Genomic DNA, 23,149 nt, shown 5'->3' with positions numbered 1-23,149 from the left:
ACCCTCCCCTAGTCTCCCAACCCGCAGATACCAACCCTCCCCCTAGTCTCCCAACCCGCAGATACCAACCCTCCCCTCAGTCTCCCACCTGTCTGATTTGTCTTCTCTCCCAAGGCACAGCGGTGTTTCAAAGAGCCGTTCCCAAGAAGGAGATGATGCAACAATCTAAACAGTAAGATGTCGCCTTTATTCACCTCCTGCTTTTTAGCATTAAACTTTAGTGCTTTTCATTTTGAATGAGGATGTCTCTCATGTGAATCATTAACAAGTGGAAATACATGCAGGTTATTTTCCATAAACTTATTACATTGTGGTTGTTTACCCTCCCGTAACTCCTCCCCTCTTCTGTTTCCCTCCCGTAACTCCTCCCCTCTTCTGTTTCCCTCCCGTAACTCCTCCCCTCTTCTGTTTCCCTCCCGTAACTCCTCCCCTCTTCTGTTACCCTCTCGTAACCCCTCCCCTCTGCTGTTCCCCTCTCGTAACCCCAACCCTCTCTGCTGTTCCCCTCTCGTAACCCCTCCCCTCTGCTGTTCCCCTCTCGTAACCCCTCCCCTCTGCTGTTCCCCTCTCGTAACCCCTCCCCTCTGCTGTTCCCCTCTCGTAACCCCTCCCCTCTGCTGTTTCCCTCTCGTAACCCCTCCCCTCTGCTGTTTCCCTCTCGTAACCCCTCCCCTCCGCTGTTTCCCTCTGGTAACCCCTCCCTCTTCTGTTTCCCTCTCGTAACCCCTCCCCTCTGCTGTTTCCCTCTCGTAACCCCTCCCCTCTGCTGTTTCCCTCTCGTAACCCCTCCCCTCTTCTGTTCCCCTGTCGTAACCCCTCCCCTCTGCTGTTCCCCTCTCGTAACCCCTCCCTCTGCTGTTCCCCTCTGCTGTTCCCCTCTCTTCTGTTTCCCTCTCGTAACCCCTCCCCTCTGCTGTTCCCCTCTCGTAACCCCTCCCCTCTGCTGTTTCCCTCTCGTAACCCCTCCCCTCTGCTGTTTCCCTCTCGTAACCCCTCCCTCTTCTGTTCCCCTGTCGTAACCCCTCCCCTCTGCTGTTCCCCTCTCGTAACCCCTCCCCTCTGCTGTTCCCCTCTGCTGTTCCCCTCTCTTCTGTTTCCCTCTCGCCAACCCCTCCCTCTGCTGTTCCCCTCTCGTAACCCCTCCCCTCTGCTGTTTCCCTCTCGTAACCCCTCCCTCTGCTGTTTCCCTCTCGTAACCCCTCCCCTCTGCTGTTTCCCTCTCGTAACCCCTCCCCTCTGCTGTTTCCCTCTCGTAACCCCTCCCTCTGCTGTTCCCCTCTCGTAACCCCTCCCTCTGCTGTTTCCCTCTCGTAACCCCTCCCTCTGCTGTTTCCCTCTCGTAACCCCTCCCCTCTGCTGTTCCCCTCTCGTAACCCCTCCCCTCTGCTGTTCCCCTCTCGTAACCCCTCCCCTCTGCTGTTCCCCTCTCGTAACCCCTCCCCTCTGCTGTTTCCCTCCCGTAACCCCTCCCCCTCCTGTTCCCCTCTCGTAACCCCTCCCCTCTGCTGTTCCCCTCTCGTAACCCCAACCCTCTCTGCTGTTCCCCTCCCGTAACCCCTCCCCCTCCTGTTCCCTCTCGTAACCCCTCCCCTCTGCTGTTCCCCTCGTAACCCCTCCCCTCTGCTGTTTCCTTCCCGTAACCCCTCCCCTCCTGTTCCCCTCTCGTAACCCCTCCCCTCTGCTGTTCCCCTCTCGTAACCCCAACCCTCTCTGCTGTTCCCCTCCCGTAACCCCTCCCCTCTGCTGTTCCCCTCTCGTAACCCCTCCCCTCTGCTGTTCCCCTCTCGTAACCCCTCCCCTCTGCTGTTCCCCTCTCGTAACCCCTCCCTCTGCTGTTTCCTTCCCGTAACCCCTCCCCCTCCTGTTCCCCTCTCGTAACCCCTCCCCTCTGCTGTTCCCCTCTCGTAACCCCAACCCTCTCTGCTGTTCCCCGCCCGTAACCCCTCCCCTCTGCTGTTCCCCTCTCGTAACCCCTCCCCTCTGCTGTTCCCCTCTCGTAACCCCTCCCTCTGCTGTTCCCTCTCGTAACCCCTCCCCTCTGCTGTTTCCTTCCCGTAACCCCTCCCCCTCCTGTTCCCCTCTCGTAACCCCTCCCCTCTGCTGTTCCCCTCTCGTAACCCCTCCCCTCTGCTGTTCCCCTCCCGTAACCCCTCCCTCTGCTGTTCCCCTCTCGTAACCCCTCCCCTCTGCTGTTCCCCTCTCGTAACCCCTCCCCTCTCTGCTGTTCCCCTCTCGTAACCCCTCCCTCTTCTGTTTCCCTCTCGTAACCCCTCCCCTCTGCTGTTCCCCTCTCGTAACCCCTCCCTCTGCTGTTCCCCTCTCGTAACCCCTCCCCTCTGCTGTTTCCTTCCCGTAACCCCTCCCCCTCCTGTTCCCTCTCGTAACCCCTCCCCTCTGCTGTTCCCCTCTCGTAACCCCTCCCCTCTGCTGTTCCCCTCTCGTAACCCCTCCCCTCTGCTGTTCCCCTCTTGTAACCCCTCCCCTCTGCTGTTCCCCTCTCGTAACCCCTCCCCTCTCTGCTGTTCCCCTCTCGTAACCCCTCCCCTCTTCTGTTTCCCTCTCGTAACCCCTCCCCTCTGCTGTTCCCCTCTCGTAAACCCCTCCCCCTCTGCTGTTTCCCTCTCGTAAACCCCTCCCCCTCTGCTGTTTCCCTCTCGTAAACCCCTCCCCCTCTGCTGTTTCCCTCTCGTAAACCCCTCCCCCTCTGCTGTTTCCCTCTCGTAAACCCCTCCCCTCTGCTGTTTCCCTCTCGTAAACCCCTCCCCCCTTGTGCTATCAGACGGTCAGGTCAGGAACAGGAAGCAGGCTCTAACAACAGGGGGGCCAGGAGGAGGAGGTAGGTCACAAAACATTGATAACCCTAACCCCCCCCCTGTGCTGTCAGACAGGGCAGGAACAGGAAGCAGACATTAATAACACTGAGACAAGACAGGAGGGACACAACTGACACTTAAACCAACTATCCAAAACCTAAAACTGACCCTTTACCTAAACCTCATTGAGATATGTTCTGGGGCGTCATGCGTGTCCTTATATGAGGAGGTAAGTCACAGGTCAGACGGCATGGATAACCCTGGTTCAAAAAGCCGCTTCACCAGCAATGTGTCTTGTGTCCGTCTTATCCTGCCATTAACCAGGAGCCTATCCGTAAAGGTTTCCAGAATGGTCTCCCTGACTCGTCAGGCTTCTGCCACCAGGCTTCTGCCATCAGGCTTCTGCCACCAGGCTTCTGCCACCAGGCTTCTGTCATCAGGCTTCTGTCACCAGGCTTCTGTCACCAGGCTTCTGTCACCAGGCTTCTGTCACCAGGCTTCTGCCACCAGGCTTCTGTCATCAGGCTTCTGTCATCAGGCTTCTGTCATCAGGCTTCTGTCATCAGGCTTCTGCCACCAGGCTTCTGCCACCAGGCTTCTGCCATCAGGCTTCTGCCACCAGGCTTCTGCCACCAGGCTTCTGCCACCAGGCTTCTGTCATCAGGCTTCTGCCACCAGGCTTCTGTCATCAGGCTTCTGCCATCAGGCTTCTGTCACCAGGCTTCTGCCACCAGGGTTCTGCCACCAGGCTTCTGCCACCAGGCTTCTGTCACCAGGCTTCTGCCACCAGGGTTCTGCCACCAGGCTTCTGTCATCAGGCTTCTGCCACCAGGCTTCTGCCACCAGGCTTCTGTCATCAGGCTTCTGTCATCAGGCTTCTGCCACCAGGCTTCTGCCACCAGGCTTCTGCCACCAGGCTTCTGTCATCAGGCTTCTGTCATCAGGCTTCTGCCATCAGGCTTCTGCCACCAGGCTTCTGTCACCAGGCTTCTGCCACCAGGCTTCTGCCACCAGGCTTCTGTCATCAGGCTTCTGCCACCAGGCTTCTGCACTATTCACTCTCCAAATACAGGTGTGCCAAGCTTGTAGCATCATACCCAAGAAGAGTTGAGTCTGTAATCGCTGCCAAAGGTGTTTCAACAAAGTACTGAGTAAAGGGTCTGAATACTTATGTAAATGTGTTTCAACAAAGTACTGAGTAAAGGGTCTGAATACTTATGTAAATGTGTTTCAACAAAGTACTGAGTAAAGGGTCTGAATACTGATGTAAATGTGTTTCAACAAAGTACTGAGTAAAGGGTCTGAATACTGATGTAAATGTGTTTCAACAAAGTACTGAGTAAAGGGTCTGAATACTGATGTAAATGTGTTTCAACAAAGTACTGAGTAAAGGGTCTGAATACTGATGTAAATGTGTTTCAACAAAGTACTGAGTAAAGGGTCTGAATACTGATGTAAATGTGTTTCAACAAAGTACTGAGTAAAGGGTCTGAATACTTATGGAAATGTGTTTCAACAAAGTACTGAGTAAAGGGTCTGAATACTGATGTAAATGTGTTTCAACAAAGTACTGAGTAAAGCAGGGGTGTCAAAGTCAAATGGACGGAGGGCCAAATAAAAAAATCAGCTACAAGACGAGGGCCGGACTGTTCGAATGTTCATTGAAAAATTTTTAAATGACGCATATAGTCTAGTGAACCTAATTGAACCTACTGAAAACCTAACAAATATATTACAATATGATCAGATAAATAAAGCAATATTTTCTTATGGCTCTGTCAGTAATCTTTAATTTTCAACAGACACAAAAGACAAATTTCCTTTATATAAATATCCCCATAACATGAACATTAAATGAAAGAAACCGGTATTCAAGGCACCATCAGTAGACTATATTTTCTATTTTAGCAAAAGTGGGCTAAATTTACTTCAAAGAAAAAACAATAATAGCAATTTTCTATCATCCACTCAACTGAAATATTTTTAAAATATAATTGGATTGAAATACAAAAAAATAAAGTGCAAAAATCTATTAATCAAAAACAACACTTTGTTTAAGGAGAAGTAACATGCAGTGAAAACAAATATTAAATTTTAACTTTTAAACTTGAACTGAGTAAAAACTCTAAATATGTGATTGCACAGTAATGTTCACTTGTTTGAGGTTGAGGGTGATACTTGGTGGTGTCCCATCTTTTCCACAAGTTCATCAATGTTCGGGGTAAGGCTCTGAGCTGAAGAAATCCTCAGAATTGAGTGGAGGTGTTCAGCAGTAAGTCGACTTCTGTGTGATGTTTTGTTCAGGTTCATCAAAGAAAACAGTTGTTCACACAGGTATGTGCTGCCAAACATAGACAACGTTTGAGCAGCCTGGATGCGCAGCTGGGGCATTGTGCCGGGGAGGAAACGGGCGAACTCCGCAGCACCCACTGCCGCATATTTTGCCCTCAGTGCATCATTGCATTGGAGGTCAATCAACTCCATTTGGAGGTTTGGTGGTGAGCTTTCCACGTCAACAGCAAATGGGTTACCGAGCAGTTCCAACCTGCTTTTTTGTGCTTCAAAGTCAGCAAATCGGCGTCGAAAGTCAGCGGCAAGCATACCTATTTTATCAGCCAACTGTGTGCTCGGGAACGCACTGGTAGAGAGCTTCTCTTTCATGGTCTGGCAGCTGGGAAAGTGGCTCAAATTTTCTTTCCGCATCTGCGTCTCCCACAGAGTCAGTTTGGTTTTAAATGCCTTCACTGTACTGTACATATCAGAGATGACACGATCCCGACCCTGCAGCTGCAAGTTTATTGCATTCAGATGACTCGTAATGTCACACAGAAAAGCCATTTCACACAGAAACATTTCGTCTCAGAGTTGTGTTGTGTCTTTCCCTTTGCTGTCCAAGAACAGACAAATCTCCTCACGAAGCTCGAAACATCTTTGAAGCACCTTTCCCTGGCTTAGCCATCGCACCTCTGTGTGATAAGGCAAATCACCATGCTCCGTTTCTAACTCCGTCAGAAATGCCTTGAACTGGCGGTGATTCAAACCTTTGGCTCTGATAAAGTTAACTGTGCGCGTGATGATGCTCATTACATGCTCCATTTTCAAGGCTTTACCGCACAACGCTTCCTGGTGTATGATACAATGATAAGCTGTCAGCTCACCTGTCGCGTTTTCCTCTTGCATCTTTTCCCGTATCTTCGCCACCAGTCCGCTCCTGTGTCCACACATCGCAGGTGCTCCGTCGGTTGTCAAACCCACAAGTTTTTCCAAGGCAGCTCCATCTCATTTACACATCTTGACACCTCTTCATACAAATCATGCCCCGTAGTTGTGCCATGCATAGGACGTAAAGCCAAAAACTCCTCTGTCACGCTTAGGTTGGAGTCCACTCCGCGGATGAAAATTGACAACTGGGCAATGTCAGAAATGTCGGTGCTCTCATCCACAGCCAAGGAATATGCAATAAAATCTTTTCCCTTTTTCACAAGCTGCTCTTTTAGATTGATGGACAACTGGTCTACTCTCTCGGCAATGGTGTTTCTGCTCAGACTCACATTTAAAAAGAGTTGCCTTTTTCTGGGCAAACTTCGTCACAAACTTTAATCATGCAGTTTTTGATGAAATCCCCCTCCGTAAATGGCCGGGCTGATTTAGCGATCTCTTCTGCCAAAATAAAACTGGCCTTGACAGCAGCCTGGCCTTGTGATTTGGCTTTTTGAACAGAGCCTGTCGAGATTTGAGGCCTCGTTTTAATTCCTCTGCCTTTTGTAGCCTTTGTTCCATGTCCATATTCTTGTTTTTGTCCGCGTGTTTCGTTTCATAATGTCGTCTCAGATTATACTCTTTCAGTACCGCCACACTTTCTCCACACAGAAGACACACAGGTTTTCCAGCTACCTTCGTGAACATATACTCCGACTCCCACCTTGTTTGAAACCCCGGTTCTCAGTATCCACCTTCCGTTTTGCCATTTTTGATGGGTATCTGAAAGTTAATTTTACTGTGATGCTGACGACTGCTGTGCCAATAAATATTGAAATGAAGCAGCCTACTGCTCGGTGCGTCACCTTTGCATTGTGGGAAATGTAGTATTGGTGCGTGTAAAAGATCTGCGGGCTGCCGGCTTGCTGCGGGCCGGTTCTAATAATAAATCAAGATCATCCCAGGGGCCGTAAAAAACCTTCTTGCGGGCCGGATGTGGCCCGCGGGCCTTGACTCTGACATATGTGGAGTAAAGGGTCTGAATACTTATGGAAATGTGTTTCAACAAAGTACTGAGTAAAGGGTCTGAATACTGATGTAAATGTGCTTCAACAAAGTACTGAGTAAAGGGTCTGAATACTTATGTAAATGTGCTTCAACAAAGTACTGAGTAAAGGGTCTGAATACTTATGTAAATGTGCTTCAACAAAGTACTGAGTAAAGGGTCTGAATACTTATGTAAATGTGCTTCAACAAAGTACTGAGTAAAGGGTCTGAATACTTATGTAAATGTGCTTCAACAAAGTACTGAGTAAAGGGTCTGAATACTTATGTAAATGTGCTTCAACAAAGTACTGAGTAAAGGGTCTGAATACTTATGTAAATGTGCTTCAACAAAGTACTGAGTAAAGGGTCTGAATACTTATGTAAATGTGCTTCAACAAAGTACTGAGTAAAGGGTCTGAATACTTATGTAAATGTGCTTCAACAAAGTACTGAGTAAAGGGTCTGAATACTTATGTAAATGTGCTTCAACAAAGTACTGAGTAAAGGGTCTGAATACTTATGTAAATGTGTTTCAACAAAGTACTGAGTAAAGGGTCTGAATACTTATGTAAATGTGCTTCAACAAAGTACTGAGTAAAGGGTCTGAATACTTATGTAAATGTGCTTCAACAAAGTACTGAGTAAAGGGTCTGAATACTGATGTAAATGTGTTTCAACAAAGTACTGAGTAAAGGGTCTGAATACTTATGTAAATGTGCTTCAACAAAGTACTGAGTAAAGGGTCTGAATACTGATGTAAATGTGATATTTCAGTTGTTGTTTTTTATCCATTTGTAAAATATTTTTTTAATCCATTTTAGAATAAATCTGTAACGTGACAAAACGTAGAAAAAGTCAAGAGGTCTAAATGCTTTCAGAATGAACTGTATGGTGCTACTGCTAGCGCTAATGAACTGTATAGTGCTACTGCTAGCGCTAATGAACTGTATAGTGCTACTGCTAGCGCTAATGAACTGTATAGTGCTACTGCTAGCGCTAATGAACTGTATAGTGCTACTGCTGGCGCTAATGAACTGTATAGTGCTACTGCTAGCGCTAATGAACTGTATGGTGCTACTGCTAGCGCTAATGAACTGTATAGTGCTACTGCTAGCGCTAATGAACTGTATAGTGCTACTGCTAGCGCTAATGAACTGTATAGTGCTACTGCTAGCGCTAATGAACTGTATAGTGCTACTGCTAGCGCTAATGAACTGTATAGTGCTACAGCTAGCGCTAATGAACTGTATAGTGCTACTGCTAGCGCTAATGAACTGTATAGACTAAGACTCGGCGCTAAGACTCGACACTAAGACTTAGCCCTGCCTCAGCCCTGCCTTAGCCCTGACTTAGCCTTGCCTCAGCCCTGCCTTAGCCTTTCCTTAGGTTTCCTTAGGTTTGTTAAAATAGAGAGTGCTGCTGGAAAAATCAAGAGTTGCTGCTGGTCAGAATACAGTTATAATATACTGGACAACCTAATGATTCATACTCATGATTATATCTGGAAAGGTAATGTTTATCTATCTCACCGTATCTCCCCTCTCCTCCCCCTCTCTCATATCTCCCCCCTCTCCCCATCAGGATGTATGAGCAGCTGCCAGAGGTGCAGAGGAGGAGAGAGGAGGAGAAGAGGAGAGAGGAGTACCGCTCTTACAGACTCAACGCTCAGCTCTACAACAAGGTACTAGTTCAAACCCACAACTCTACCGCATGGGTCCTGGTCAACAGTAATGTTCTATATAGGGCCCTGGTCAACAGTAATGTTCTATATAGGGTCCTGGTCAACAGTAGTGTTCTATATAGGGTCCTGGTCAACAGTAGTGTTCTATATAGGGCCCTGGTCAACAGTAATGTTCTATATAGGGTCCTGGTCAACAGTAGTGTTCTATATAGGGTCCTGGTCAACAGTAGTGTTCTATATAGGGTCCTGGTCAACAGTAATGTTCTATATAGGGTCCTGGTCAACAGTAGTGTTCTATATAGGGCCCTGGTCAACAGTAGTCTTCTATATAGGGTCCTGGTCAACAGTAGTGTTCTATATAGGGTCCTGGTCAACAGTAATGTTCTATATAGGGTCCTGGTCAACAGTAGTGTTCTATATAGGGCCCTGGTCAACAGTAATGTTCTATATAGGGTCCTGGTCAACAGTAATGTTCTATATAGGGTCCTGGTCAACAGTAATGTTCTATATAGGGTCCTGGTCAACAGTAGTGTTCTATATAGGGTCCTGGTCAACAGTAGTGTTCTATATAGGGTCCTGGTCAACAGTAGTGTTCTATATAGGGTCCTGGTCAACAGTAATGTTCTATATAGGGTCCTGGTCAACAGTAGTGTTCTATATAGGGTCCTGGTCAACAGTAGTGTTCTATATAGGGTCCTGGTCAACAGTAGTGTTCTATATAGGGTCCTAGTCAACAGTAGTGTTCTATATAGGGCCCTGGTCAACAGTAGTGTTCTATATAGGGTCCTGGTCAACAGTAGTGTTCTATATAGGGTCCTGGACTACAGTAGTGTTCTATATAGGGTCCTGGTCAACAGTAGTGTACTATATAGGGCCCTGGTCAACAGTAGTGTTCTATATAGGGTCCTGGTCAACAGTAGTGTTCTATATAGGGTCCTGGACTACAGTAGTGTTCTATATAGGGTCCTGGACTACAGTAGTGTTCTATATAGGGTCCTGGTCAACAGTAGTGTTCTATATAGGGTCCTGGTCTACAGTAGTGTTCTATATAGGGTCCTAGTCAACAGTAGTGTTCTATATAGGGTCCTGGTCTACAGTAGTGTTCTATATAGGGTCCTGGTCTACAGTAGTGTTCTATATAGGGTCCTGGTCAACAGTAGTGTTCTATATAGGGTCCTGGACTACAGTAGTGTTCTATATAGGGTCCTGGACTACAGTAGTGTTCTATATAGGGTCCTGGTCAACAGTAGTGTTCTATATAGGGTCCAGGACTACAGTAGTGTTCTATATAGGGTCCTGGACTACAGTAGTGTTCTATATAGGGTCCTGGACTACAGTAATGTTCTATATAGGGCCCTGGTCAACAGTAGTGTTCTATATAGGGTCCTGGTCAACAGTAGTGTTCTATATAGGGTCCTGGTCAACAGTAATGTTCTATATAGGGTCCTGGTCAACAGTAGTGTTCTATATAGGGCCCTGGTCAACAGTAATGTTCTATATAGGGTCCTGGTCAACAGTAATGTTCTATATAGGGTCCTGGTCAACAGTAATGTTCTATATAGGGTCCTGGTCAACAGTAGTGTTCTATATAGGGTCCTGGTCAACAGTAGTGTTCTATATAGGGTCCTGGTCAACAGTAGTGTTCTATATAGGGTCCTGGTCAACAGTAATGTTCTATATAGGGTCCTGGTCAACAGTAGTGTTCTATATAGGGTCCTGGTCAACAGTAGTGTTCTATATAGGGTCCTGGTCAACAGTAGTGTTCTATATAGGGTCCTGGTCAACAGTAGTGTTCTATATAGGGCCCTGGTCAACAGTAGTGTTCTATATAGGGTCCTGGTCTACAGTAGTGTTCTATATAGGGTCCTGGACTACAGTAGTGTTCTATATAGGGTCCTGGACTACAGTAGTGTTCTATATAGGGTCCTGGTCAACAGTAGTGTTCTATATAGGGTCCTGGACTACAGTAGTGTTCTATATAGGGTCCTGGACTACAGTAGTGTTCTATATAGGGTCCTGGTCAACAGTAGTGTTCTATATAGGGTCCTGGTCTACAGTAGTGTTCTATATAGGGTCCTGGTCAACAGTAATGTTCTATATAGGGTCCTGGTCAACAGTAATGTTCTATATAGGGTCCTGGTCTACAGTAGTGTTCTATATAGGGTCCTGGACTACAGTAGTGTTCTATATAGGGTCCAGGACTACAGTAGTGTTCTATATAGGGTCCTGGACTACAGTAGTGTTCTATATAGGGTCCTGGTCAACAGTAGTGTTCTATATAGGGTCCTGGACTACAGTAGTGTTCTATATAGGGTCCTGGTCAACAGTAGTGTTCTATATAGGGTCCTGGTCTACAGTAGTGTTCTATATAGGGTCCTGGTCAACAGTAGTGTTCTATATAGGGTCCTGGACTACAGTAGTGTTCTATATAGGGTCCTGGACTACAGTAGTGTTCTATATAGGGTCCTGGTCAACAGTAGTGTTCTATATAGGGTCCTGGTCAACAGTAGTGTTCTATATAGGGTCCTGGTCAACAGTAGTGTTCTATATAGGGTCCTGGACTACAGTAGTGTTCTATATAGGGTCCTGGACTACAGTAGTGTTCTATATAGGGTCCTGGACTACAGTAGTGTTCTATATAGGGTCCTGGACTACAGTAGTGTTCTATATAGGGTCCTGGACTACAGTAGTGTTCTATATAGGGTCCTGGACTACAGTAGTGTTCTATATAGGGTCCTGGACTACAGTAGTGTTCTATATAGGGTCCTGGACTACAGTAGTGTTCTATATAGGGCCCTGGTCAACAGTAATGTTCTATATAGGGTCCTGGTCAACAGTAGTGTTCTATATAGGGTCCTGGTCAACAGTAGTGTTCTATATAGGGTCCTGGTCAACAGTAGTGTTCTATATAGGGTCCTGGTCAACAGTAATGTTCTATATAGGGTCCTGGTCAACAGTAGTGTTCTATATAGGGTCCTGGTCAACAGTAGTGTTCTATATAGGGTCCTGGTCAACAGTAGTGTTCTATATAGGGTCCTAGTCAACAGTAGTGTTCTATATAGGGCCCTGGTCAACAGTAGTGTTCTATATAGGGTCCTGGTCAACAGTAGTGTTCTATATAGGGTCCTGGACTACAGTAGTGTTCTATATAGGGTCCTGGTCAACAGTAGTGTACTATATAGGGCCCTGGTCAACAGTAGTGTTCTATATAGGGTCCTGGTCAACAGTAGTGTTCTATATAGGGTCCTGGACTACAGTAGTGTTCTATATAGGGTCCTGGACTACAGTAGTGTTCTATATAGGGTCCTGGTCAACAGTAGTGTTCTATATAGGGTCCTGGTCTACAGTAGTGTTCTATATAGGGTCCTAGTCAACAGTAGTGTTCTATATAGGGTCCTGGTCTACAGTAGTGTTCTATATAGGGTCCTGGTCAACAGTAGTGTTCTATATAGGGTCCTGGACTACAGTAGTGTTCTATATAGGGTCCTGGTCAACAGTAGTGTTCTATATAGGGTCCTGGTCTACAGTAGTGTTCTATATAGGGTCCTGGTCTACAGTAGTGTTCTATATAGGGTCCTGGTCAACAGTAGTGTTCTATATAGGGTCCTGGTCAACAGTAGTGTTCTATATAGGGTCCTGGTCAACAGTAATGTTCTATATAGGGTCCTGGTCAACAGTAGTGTTCTATATAGGGTCCTGGTCAACAGTAGTGTTCTATATAGGGTCCTGGTCAACAGTAGTGTTCTATATAGGGTCCTAGTCAACAGTAGTGTTCTATATAGGGCCCTGGTCAACAGTAGTGTTCTATATAGGGTCCTGGTCAACAGTAGTGTTCTATATAGGGTCCTGGACTACAGTAGTGTTCTATATAGGGTCCTGGTCAACAGTAGTGTACTATATAGGGCCCTGGTCAACAGTAGTGTTCTATATAGGGTCCTGGTCAACAGTAGTGTTCTATATAGGGTCCTGGACTACAGTAGTGTTCTATATAGGGTCCTGGACTACAGTAGTGTTCTATATAGGGTCCTGGTCAACAGTAGTGTTCTATATAGGGTCCTGGTCTACAGCAGTGTTCTATATAGGGTCCTAGTCAACAGTAGTGTTCTATATAGGGTCCTGGTCTACAGTAGTGTTCTATATAGGGTCCTGGTCAACAGTAGTGTTCTATATAGGGTCCTGGACTACAGTAGTGTTCTATATAGGGTCCTGGTCAACAGTAGTGTTCTATATAGGGTCCTGGTCTACAGTAGTGTTCTATATAGGGTCCTGGTCTACAGTAGTGTTCTATATAGGGTCCTGGTCAACAGTAGTGTTCTATATAGGGTCCTGGACTACAGTAGTGTTCTATATAGGGTCCTGGACTACAGTAGTGTTCTATATAGGGTCCTGGTCAACAGTAGTGTTCTATATAGGGTCCAGGACTACAGTAGTGTTCTATATAGGGTCCTGGACTACAGTAGTGTTCTATATAGGGTCCTGGACTACAGTAGTGTACTATATAGGGTCCTGGTCAACAGTAGTGTACTATATAGGGTCCTGGACTACAGTAGTGTTCTATATAGGGTCCTGGTCTACAGTAGTGTTCTATATAGGGTCCTGGACTACAGTAGTGTTATATATAGGGTCCTGGACTACAGTAGTGTTCTATATAGGGCCCTGGTCAACAGTAGTGTTCTATATAGGGTCCTGGTCTACAGTAGTGTTCTATATAGGGTCCTGGTCTACAGTAGTGTTCTATATAGGGTCCTGGACTACAGTAGTGTTCTATATAGGGTCCTGGTCTACAGTAGTGTTCTATATAGGGTCCTGGACTACAGTAGTGTTCTATATAGGGTCCTGGTCTACAGTAGTGTTCTATATAGGGTCCTGGACTACAGTAGTGTTCTATATAGGGTCCTGGACTACAGGAGTGTTCTATATAGGGTCCTGGACAACAGTAGTGTACTATATAGGGTCCTGGTCAACAGTAGTGTTCTATATAGGGTCCTGGTCAACAGTAGTGTTCTATATAGGGTCCTGGACTACAGTAGTGTTCTATATAGGGTCCTGGTCAACAGTAGTGTTCTATATAGGGTCCTGGACTACAGTAGTGTACTATATAGGGTCCTGGACTACAGTAGTGTTCTATATAGGGTCCTGGTCAACAGTAGTGTTCTATATAGGGTCCTGGTCAACAGTAATGTTCTATATAGGGTCCTGGTCAACAGTAATGTTCTATATAGGGTCCTGGTCAACAGTAATGTTCTATATAGGGTCCTGGTCAACAGTAATGTTCTATATAGGGTCCTGGTCAACAGTAGTGTTCTATATAGGGTCCTGGTCTACAGTAGTGTTCTATATAGGGTCCTGGTCAACAGTAGTGTTCTATATAGGGTCCTGGTCAACAATAATGTTCTATATAGGGTCCTGGTCAACAGTAGTGTTCTATATAGGGTCCTGGTCTACAGTAGTGTTCTATATAGGGTCCTGGTCAACAGTAGTGTTCTATATAGGGTCCTGGACTACAGTAGTGTTCTATATAGGGTCCTGGTCTACAGTAGTGTTCTATATAGGGTCCTGGTCAACAGTAGTGTTCTATATAGGGTCCTGGACTACAGTAGTGTTCTATATAGGGTCCTGGTCAACAGTAGTGTTCTATATAGGGTCCTGGACTACAGTAGTGTTCTATATAGGGTCCTGGACTACAGTAGTGTTCTATATAGGGTCCTGGTCAACAGTAGTGTTCTATATAGGGTCCTGGACTACAGTAGTGTTCTATATAGGGTCCTGGACTACAGTAGTGTTCTATATAGGGTCCTGGTCAACAGTAGTGTTCTATATAGGGTCCTGGTCTACAGTAGTGTTCTATATAGGGTCCTGGTCAACAGTAATGTTCTATATAGGGTCCTGGTCAACAGTAATGTTCTATATAGGGTCCTGGTCTACAGTAGTGTTCTATATAGGGTCCAGGACTACAGTAGTGTTCTATATAGGGTCCTGGACTACAGTAGTGTTCTATATAGGGTCCAGGACTACAGTAGTGTTCTATATAGGGTCCTGGACTACAGTAGTGTTCTATATAGGGTCCTGGTCAACAGTAGTGTTCTATATAGGGTCCTGGACTACAGTAGTGTTCTATATAGGGTCCTGGTCAACAGTAGTGTTCTATATAGGGTCCTGGTCTACAGTAGTGTTCTATATAGGGTCCTGGTCAACAGTAGTGTTCTATATAGGGTCCTGGACTACAGTAGTGTTCTATATAGGGTCCTGGACTACAGTAGTGTTCTATATAGGGTCCTGGTCAACAGTAGTGTTCTATATAGGGTCCTGGTCAACAGTAGTGTTCTATATAGGGTCCTGGTCAACAGTAGTGTTCTATATAGGGTCCTGGACTACAGTCGTGTTCTATATAGGGTCCTGGACTACAGTAGTGTTCTATATAGGGTCCTGGACTACAGTAGTGTTCTATATAGGGTCCTGGTCTACAGTAGTGTTCTATATAGGGTCCTGGACTACAGTAGTGTTCTATATAGGGTCCTGGACTACAGTAGTGTTCTATATAGGGTCCTGGACTACAGTAGTGTTCTATATAGGGTTCTGGTCAACAGTAGTGTTCTATATAGGGTCCTGGACTACAGTAGTGTTCTATATAGGGTCCTGGACTACAGTAGTGTTCTATATAGGTTCCTGGACTACAGGACAGCAGTGTTAGTATATTGTTTGTATCGAATTTAATATTATGTATATTAGGTTGTCCAGCATATGTATACATGTAAACTAGTATAGAATGTATTTTACATTCTTTAGGAGTTTCCTCAGTGTGAATGAATCAACTGTAGTGAATGAATCAACTGTAGTGAATCAATCAACCGTAGTGAATGAATCAACTGTAGTGAATAAATCAACTGTAGTGAATGAATCAACTGTAGTGAATGAATCAACTGTAGTGAATGAATCAACTGTAGTGAATAAATCAACTGTAGTGAATGTTGTAAATGAATCAACCGTTGTAAATGAATCAACCGTAGTAAATGAATCAACTGTTGTAAATGAATCAACTGTTGTAAATGAATCAACTGTTGTAAATGAATCAACCGTAGTAAATGAATCAACTGTTGTAAATGAATCAACCGTTGTAAATGAATCAACCGTAGTAAATGAATCAACCGTTGTAAATGAACCGTTGTAAATGAATCAACCGTTGTAAATGAATCAACCGTAGTAAATGAATCCTTTGTGTTGCAGAGAATCACCAACAGAGTCCTGGGCAGACAGACACCCTGGCAGTGAGCGCCTAGGAGGACTTTTACACTTGATTCCGTGTACGTGTGCTGTGGAATAAAATACAATGTAGATCAATTGTTTACATTTTTTTTTTACGTTTTATTCCGATCTGCTGCAAGCTTCCATTTTGTTCACCTTTTTAAACACATTATGAAGTGAAAAGTAAATAATATGTCTGTTTCTAAAGAGACAGGGTCATAATTGGTGTGTAATTTAAATACTTATTATTATAGTTTTTTTTATGGGGAAAATATAAATAAACATGCTTTCTACACTCTGCTGTCTGTTTGTCCCAACCTTGTGTTAGGCAGAAAGCAGAATACAAAACAGTGTAGTCATTCCCTCAAGTTCTCCCGCAAAGAAATCAATCAGGCAAAATGTCAGTATAGAGACAAAGTGGAGTCTCAATTAAACGGCTCAAGACACGAGACGTATGTTGGCAGGTGTCATGACTGGCCTGTTCGGGTCAGGTTACCGCGGACCACAGTCCTACAGAGATATTTGTTTGTGACACCTCACGTGTGTAAATCTTAAGGCAGCAGACAGAATCCAGGGTCTAAAGACATTACAAAAAGAAAACCAGCCCCGTTGCTTCCGGATAAGCTAAACACCTTCTTCGCCCGCTTTGAGGGTACCTCGGGGCCAATGACGCAGCCCGCTACCAAGGACTGTGGTCTTTCCTTCTCCGTGGACGACGTTTAAGCGTGTTAACCCTCGCAAGGCTGCCGGTCCAGACAGCATCCCTAGCGCGTCCTCAGATCATGTGGAGACCAGCTAGCTGGAGTATTTACGGAGATATTCAATCTCTCCCTATCTGTCTGCTGTCCACACATGCTTCAAGATGGCCACCATTGTTTCTGTACCCAAGAAGGCAGAGGAACTGAACTAAATGACTATCACTCACTTCTGTCATCATGAAATGCTTTGAGAGACTAGTCAAAGATCATATCACCTCCACCCTACCTGATACCCTAGACCCACTTCAATTTGCTTACCGCCCCAATAGGTCCACAGAGGATGCAATCACCATCACACTGCACACTGCCCTATCCCACCTAGACAAGGGGAATACCTACTTAAGAATGCTGTTCATCGACGACAGCTCAGCCTTCAACACCCATAGTACCCTCCAAGCTCATCATTAAGCTCGAGGCCCTGGGTCTCAACCCCTCCCTGTGCAACTGTGTCCTGGACTTTCTGATGGGCCGCCCCCAGGTGGTGAAGGTAGGAAACAACACCTCCACTTCGCTGATCCTCAACACTTGGGCCCCACAAGCCATCATATCGGTTTGGTCCGCTAGGGACTTTTCTTTGTATCGTGTTAGTAAGCAATATCTACTGTTTGTTTGTTATAAAATTATTTGTGATTATTTAGTTAGTTAGTAAATAAATAATTAAGCCAATTTGTATATTGCTGATTCATTATGGAAACTAGGGTTTGTGCAGATATCCAAGGTTTGCCAAGTTCAGTAATGAGATCTGATACGGTAACAATTAATAATCATTAATGGAAGACCTAATTGAGTTCTGTTCTGGAAATCATAATTCGAAACATTTTCCCGTGGTGCCCCGACTTCCTAGTTAATTAATGTTTACATGATTAGTTTAATCACGTGCTAATTAAAGCTAGAGAATTGATTTAATAGTATACAGTCTTCACGTTTAATGATAGTCCAGATACGACCGTGGATAGGCTTACTACAGACACTGACGAACATCGACAGACAGACAGACAGACAGACAGACAGCATGACATTCCTTCTCCTTCAGCTTATTTATTGTTCAGATGGTTACAGTGCAGTAATAGTGGTTAGAGCTGCTACATTACATTGGTGTAAACCTGGCGACTTTCCCCAAATTCCCAGGTTTTCTAGAAATCACGGTTTGAAGATTCCTGGATTTTCTGCTTATCAGATAACATGAATCTCCCAATCGGGATTTCTGGAAAACCTGGGAATTTGAGGAAAGTTACCGTATATTTGCAACCCTAAACAGCAGTAATAGTTACAGTGGAGACACAGGGCTCTGGAAAATTAAATCAGTCGCACCCAAATAAAGGTTACAAGCGTTTCGCTACACCCGCAAAAACATCTGCTAAATGTGTGTATGTAACCGATACAATTTGATTTGATTTGAAATACCTTGCGGGGCATAGAGCACAATGATAGAGGCCAGAAACAGGGTTGTAGTAGATATATGCTAGCAACAGGCTGCACAGAGGTACATTATATGCTAGCAACAGGCTGCACAGAGGTACATTATATGCTAGCAACAGGCTGCACAGAGGTACATTATATGCTAGCAACAGGCTGCACAGAGGTACATTATATGCTAGCAACAGGCTGCACAGAGGTACATTATATGCTAGCAACAGGCTGCACAGAGGTACATTATATGCTAGCAACAGGCTGCACAGAGGTACATTCTCTATAAATCACTAATGCATAAAATAATGAATACCATGTTAATATATTATCTCTCAAATGATAATGTAAGGAAAGCCAACTATGCCATGAAAATAATGCCAATATAACTTGAGGTTATTAAAAAAAACTATAAAGCTTTTACGATACCAGTATGACACTTCATAGCAGAGATGAGATAGCCTTTACGATACCAGTATGACCCTTCATAGCAGAGATGAGATAGCCTTTATGATACCAGTATGACACTTCATAGCAGAGAAAAAAAACAAAGCCTCTATGGCCAATACGTATTTTTTGCAGACAGTAACTGATGAGGCATGTAGTTTAATGACGGCTAAACCGGAGTCATTCTACACAGCAAGAGTCTCACCTGTAATACACATTACTATATTAGCTACTTAAAACAGATTACAGAACCAATCAGGTAACAGATGACTGTCCCAATTTACTGGCATTTAATATGTGCAATAAATATGAAATAAATTAATCTACGACCGGTAAAAGTAAAACATGACACTGATTTTATGAAATCAAAACATTTTATCCATGTTTCATAAAATCCCTTCAAATGAATTATTTTCTCACTCCCGTTGAAATGTAAATTAAACTGCAGTAAAAAATAATACCAACTTAAATACACAGAAATCTGACAACTTTCTCTCCCTTTAGATCAACCTCAAGGTTGTTTGAATTGTTTATTTATCTTTATTCTGCGGGGGGGGGGGGCGGCGCTCAGTGAAGACCGAATACGGCCTTCTGGGAAAAGGAGTTTGACACCCCTGCTGTAGATAGTTAAGAGTAAAAGGAATAGTTGTATGTACAACGACACCGTCTACACAACGACCCCGTCGTGAACTACGACCCCGTCGTGAACTACGGGACTACGGACAGGAAATACCTCGGTCACGTTTACATTGACGTTGGACCTGGAAACTATAATGGGTCTGATTCAGACCTGAGGTAAATAGACTCAACATGGATATAAAACATGGACCTAAGTACAAATATTGTTGATTTAAGTCCATGTTAAAGTCAACTTATGTCAAGTCTAAATAGGGCCCAATGTGCATTGACCATCTTAAATAAATGATGAAACAGTAGCAGGCAGCATCACCCTCAGCAGACAGACAGTAAGATGGGTAGCAGGCAGCATCACCCTCAGCAGACAGTGTAGTAGTGTAGCTGGCAGCATCACCCTCAGCAGACAGTGGTTAGTAGTGTAGCAGGCAGCATCACCCTCAGCAGACTGGTTAGTAGTGTAGCAGGCAGCATCACCCTCAGCAGACTGGTTAGTAGTGTAGCTGGCAGCATCACCCTCAGCAGACAGTGGTTAGTAGTGTAGCAGGCAGCATCACCCTCAGCAGACAGTGGTTAGTAGTGTAGCAGGCAGCATCACCCTCAGCAGACAGTGGTTAGTAGTGTAGCAGGCAGCATCACCCTCAGCAGACAGTGTAGTAGTGTAGCAGGCAGCATCACCCTCAGCAGACAGTGTAGTAGTGTAGCAGGCAGCATCACCCTCAGCAGACAGTGTAGTAGTGTAGCAGGCAGCATCACCCTCAGCAGACAGTGTAGTAGTGTAGCAGGCAGCATCACCCTCAGCAGACAGTGTAGTAGTGTAGCAGGCAGCATCACCCTCAGCAGACAGTGTAGTAGTGTAGCTGGCAGCATCACCCTCAGCAGACAGTGGTTAGTAGTGTAGCAGGCAGCATCACCCTCAGCAGACTGGTTAGTAGTGTAGCAGGCAGCATCACCCTCAGCAGACTGGTTAGTAGTGTAGCTGGCAGCATCACCCTCAGCAGACAGTGGTTAGTAGTGTAGCAGGCAGCATCACCCTCAGCAGACAGTGGTTAGTAGTGTAGCAGGCAGCATCACCCTCAGCAGACAGTGGTTAGTAGTGTAGCAGGCAGCATCACCCTCAGCAGACAGTGTAGTAGTGTAGCAGGCAGCATCACCCTCAGCAGACAGTGGTTAGTAGTGTAGCTGGCAGCATCACCCTCAGCAGACAGTGTAGTAGTGTAGCAGGCAGCATCACCCTCAGCAGACAGTGGTTAGTAGTGTAGCAGGCAGCATCACCCTCAGCAGACAGTGGTTAGTAGTGTAGCAGGCAGCATCACCCTCAGCAGACAGTGTAGTAGTGTAGCAGGCAGCATCACCCTCAGCAGACAGTGGTTAGTAGTGTAGCTGGCAGCATCACCCTCAGCAGACAGTGTAGTAGTGTAGCAGGCAGCATCACCCTCAGCAGACAGTGTAGTAGTGTAGCAGGCAGCATCACCCTCAGCAGACAGTGTAGTAGTGTAGCAGGCAGCATCACCCTCAGCAGACAGTGTAGTAGTGTAGCAGGCAGCATCACCCTCAGCAGACAGTGTAGTAGTGTAGCAGGCAGCATCACCCTCAGCAGACAGTGTAGTAGTGTAGCAGGCAGCATCACCCTCAGCAGACAGTGTAGTAGTGTAGCAGGCAGCATCACCCTCAGCAGAGGTGTGTGTTTACGTAATATAATTTGGCAGACGCTTTAATCCAAAGTGTCTGACAGTCATGCATGAATACATTTTTGTGTATAGGTGGTCCTAGGAATCAAACCCACTATCCTGCCGTTACAGGCCCTATGCTCTACCAAATGATCTACAGAGGAAGTGAGTATGATCTACAGAGGAAGTGAACGAGCGATCTAGAGGAAATTAGTATGATCTACAGAGGAAGTGAGTATGATCTACAGAGGAAGTGAGTATGATCTACAGAGGAAGTGAACGAGCGATCTAGAGGAAGTGAGTATGATCTACAGAGGAAGTGAGTATGATCTACAGAGGAAGTGAGTATGATCTACTACAGAGGAAATGAGTGATCTACAGAGGAAGTGAACGAGCGTTCTAGAGGAAGTGAGCGTATTAATACTCTAACTGTACGTATGAACGGGACTTGACTTGACGCTGTTACTTATTTTAGGTGCTGCTACCGTTTATATCCAGGTGCCAGAACTTTGCAATAACGACAGAATGGAACTCAGGCAATAGAGATAATTAAGGTTCTGGCACTCAGTTCAGTGAGCTCACGGCCCAAGTCAAGCACCGTCTGCGTACGAACACAAACCCAATGCTTTGGCCTAAAAAAAAACTCAGACAGACAGATGGGAAGGAGCAACAGGGCAGGTTGAAGGTGGAGCCTATGTCCGCAAGGTGGGTTGTGGGTGGAGCCTATGTCCGCAGGGTGGGTTGTGGGTGGAGCCTATGTCAGCAGGAGGCGGTGCACTCTTTGGAGCTGAGGCTGTGATAGGACGAGACGGTGGACCTGCTCCTGACCACGGGAACACGGCATCATCACCTTCCCCACCAGCACCATGTCCCCCCTCTTCTCCTCCTGGACCTGCAGAGAGACAGACACTAGTTACAGACCTGGCCACCCCCCCACCATGTGCCCCCTCTTCTCCTCCTGGACCTGCAGAGAGACAGACACTAGTTACAGACCTGCCCCCCCCCTCCCCCACCATGTCCCCCCTCTTCTCCTCCTGGACCTGCAGACAGACACTAGTTACAGACCTGGCCCCTCCCCCACCATGTCCCCCTCTTCTCCTCCTGGACCTGCAGACAAACAGACACTAGTTACAGACCTGGCCCCTCCCCCACCATGTCCCCCTCTTCTCCTCCTGGACCTGCAGAGAGACAGACACTAGTTACAGACCTGGCCCCTCCCCACCATGTCCCCCTCTTCTCCTCCTGGACCTGCAGACAGACAGACACTAGTTACAGACCTGGCCCCTCCCCCCCATGTCCCCCTCTACTCCTGTTCTGTAGTGAGACAGCTTGATGTACAGGACACTAGTCTGTCTCCTGTTTCTGTAGTGAGACAGCTTGATGTACAGGACACTAGTCTGTCTCCTGTTTCTGTAGTGAGACGGCTTGATGTACCAGTACACCCCCTGGACAGGACACTAGTCTGTCTCCTGTTTCTGTAGTGAGACAGCTTGATGTACAGGACACCCCCTGGACAGGACACTAGTCTATCTCTTGTTTCTGTAGTGAGACAGCTTGATGTACCAGGACACCCCTTGGACAGGACACTAGTCTATCTCTTGTTTCTGTAGTGAGACAGCTTGATGTACCAGGACACCCCCTGGACAGGACACTAGTCTATCTCTTGTTTCTGTAGTGAGACAGCTTGATGTACCAGGACACCCCTTGGACAGGACACTAGTCTATCTCTTGTTTATGTAGTGAGACAGCTTGATGTACCAGTACACCCCCTGGACAGGACACTAGTCTATCTCTTGTTTCTGTAGTGAGACAGCTTGATGTACCAGGACACCCCTTGGACAGGACACTAGTCTATCTCTTGTTTCTGTAGTGAGACAGCTTGATGTACCAGTACACCCCCTGGACAGGACACTAGTCTATCTCTTGTTTCTGTAGTGAGACAGCTTGATGTACCAGGACACCCCTTGGACAGGACACTAGTCTGTCTCCTGTTCTGTAGTGAGACAGCTTGATGTACCAGGACACCCCTTGGACAGGACACCCCCTGGACAGGACACTAGTCTATCTCTTGTTTCTGTAGTGAGACAGCTTGATGTACCAGGACACCCCTTGGACAGGACACTAGTCTGTCTCCTGTTCTGTAGTGAGACAGCTTGATGTACCAGGACACCCCTTGGACAGGACACTAGTCTATCTCCTGTTTCTGTAGTGAGACAGCTTGATGTACCAGGACACCCCCTGGACAGGACACTA

The 23,149-nt window shown here is 46.0% G+C and overlaps 1 protein-coding gene and 1 long non-coding RNA gene across 2 annotated transcripts in view; one reads left to right on the top strand and one right to left on the bottom strand.

Moving 5' to 3' along the window:
* The first annotated feature begins 81 nt into the window (after nucleotides 1–81).
* Nucleotides 82–16,279, top strand: LOC135574385 (uncharacterized). Its single transcript, XR_010465434.1, has 4 exons — nucleotides 82–172; nucleotides 2,780–2,836; nucleotides 8,640–8,739; nucleotides 15,964–16,279. It is a non-coding gene; the product is annotated as an uncharacterized LOC135574385 (long non-coding RNA).
* Nucleotides 16,280–17,757: 1,478 nt separating this feature from the next.
* The window catches only part of LOC115115213 (dynactin subunit 1-like), a 130,481-nt gene continuing 125,089 nt past the window's right edge, over nucleotides 17,758–23,149 (bottom strand). The window contains exon 24 of the mRNA XM_065025966.1: nucleotides 17,758–21,788. Coding sequence (XP_064882038.1) covers nucleotides 21,651–21,788 — 138 coding nt within the window. The 3' untranslated portion in view covers nucleotides 17,758–21,650. The remainder of the gene's footprint in view (nucleotides 21,789–23,149) is intronic.

Source organism: Oncorhynchus nerka, linkage group LG12 (genome assembly GCF_034236695.1).
Source record: "Oncorhynchus nerka isolate Pitt River linkage group LG12, Oner_Uvic_2.0, whole genome shotgun sequence".
NCBI classification, from domain to species: Eukaryota; Metazoa; Chordata; class Actinopteri; order Salmoniformes; family Salmonidae; genus Oncorhynchus; species Oncorhynchus nerka.
This window is presented reverse-complemented; position numbering and strand designations above follow the sequence as displayed.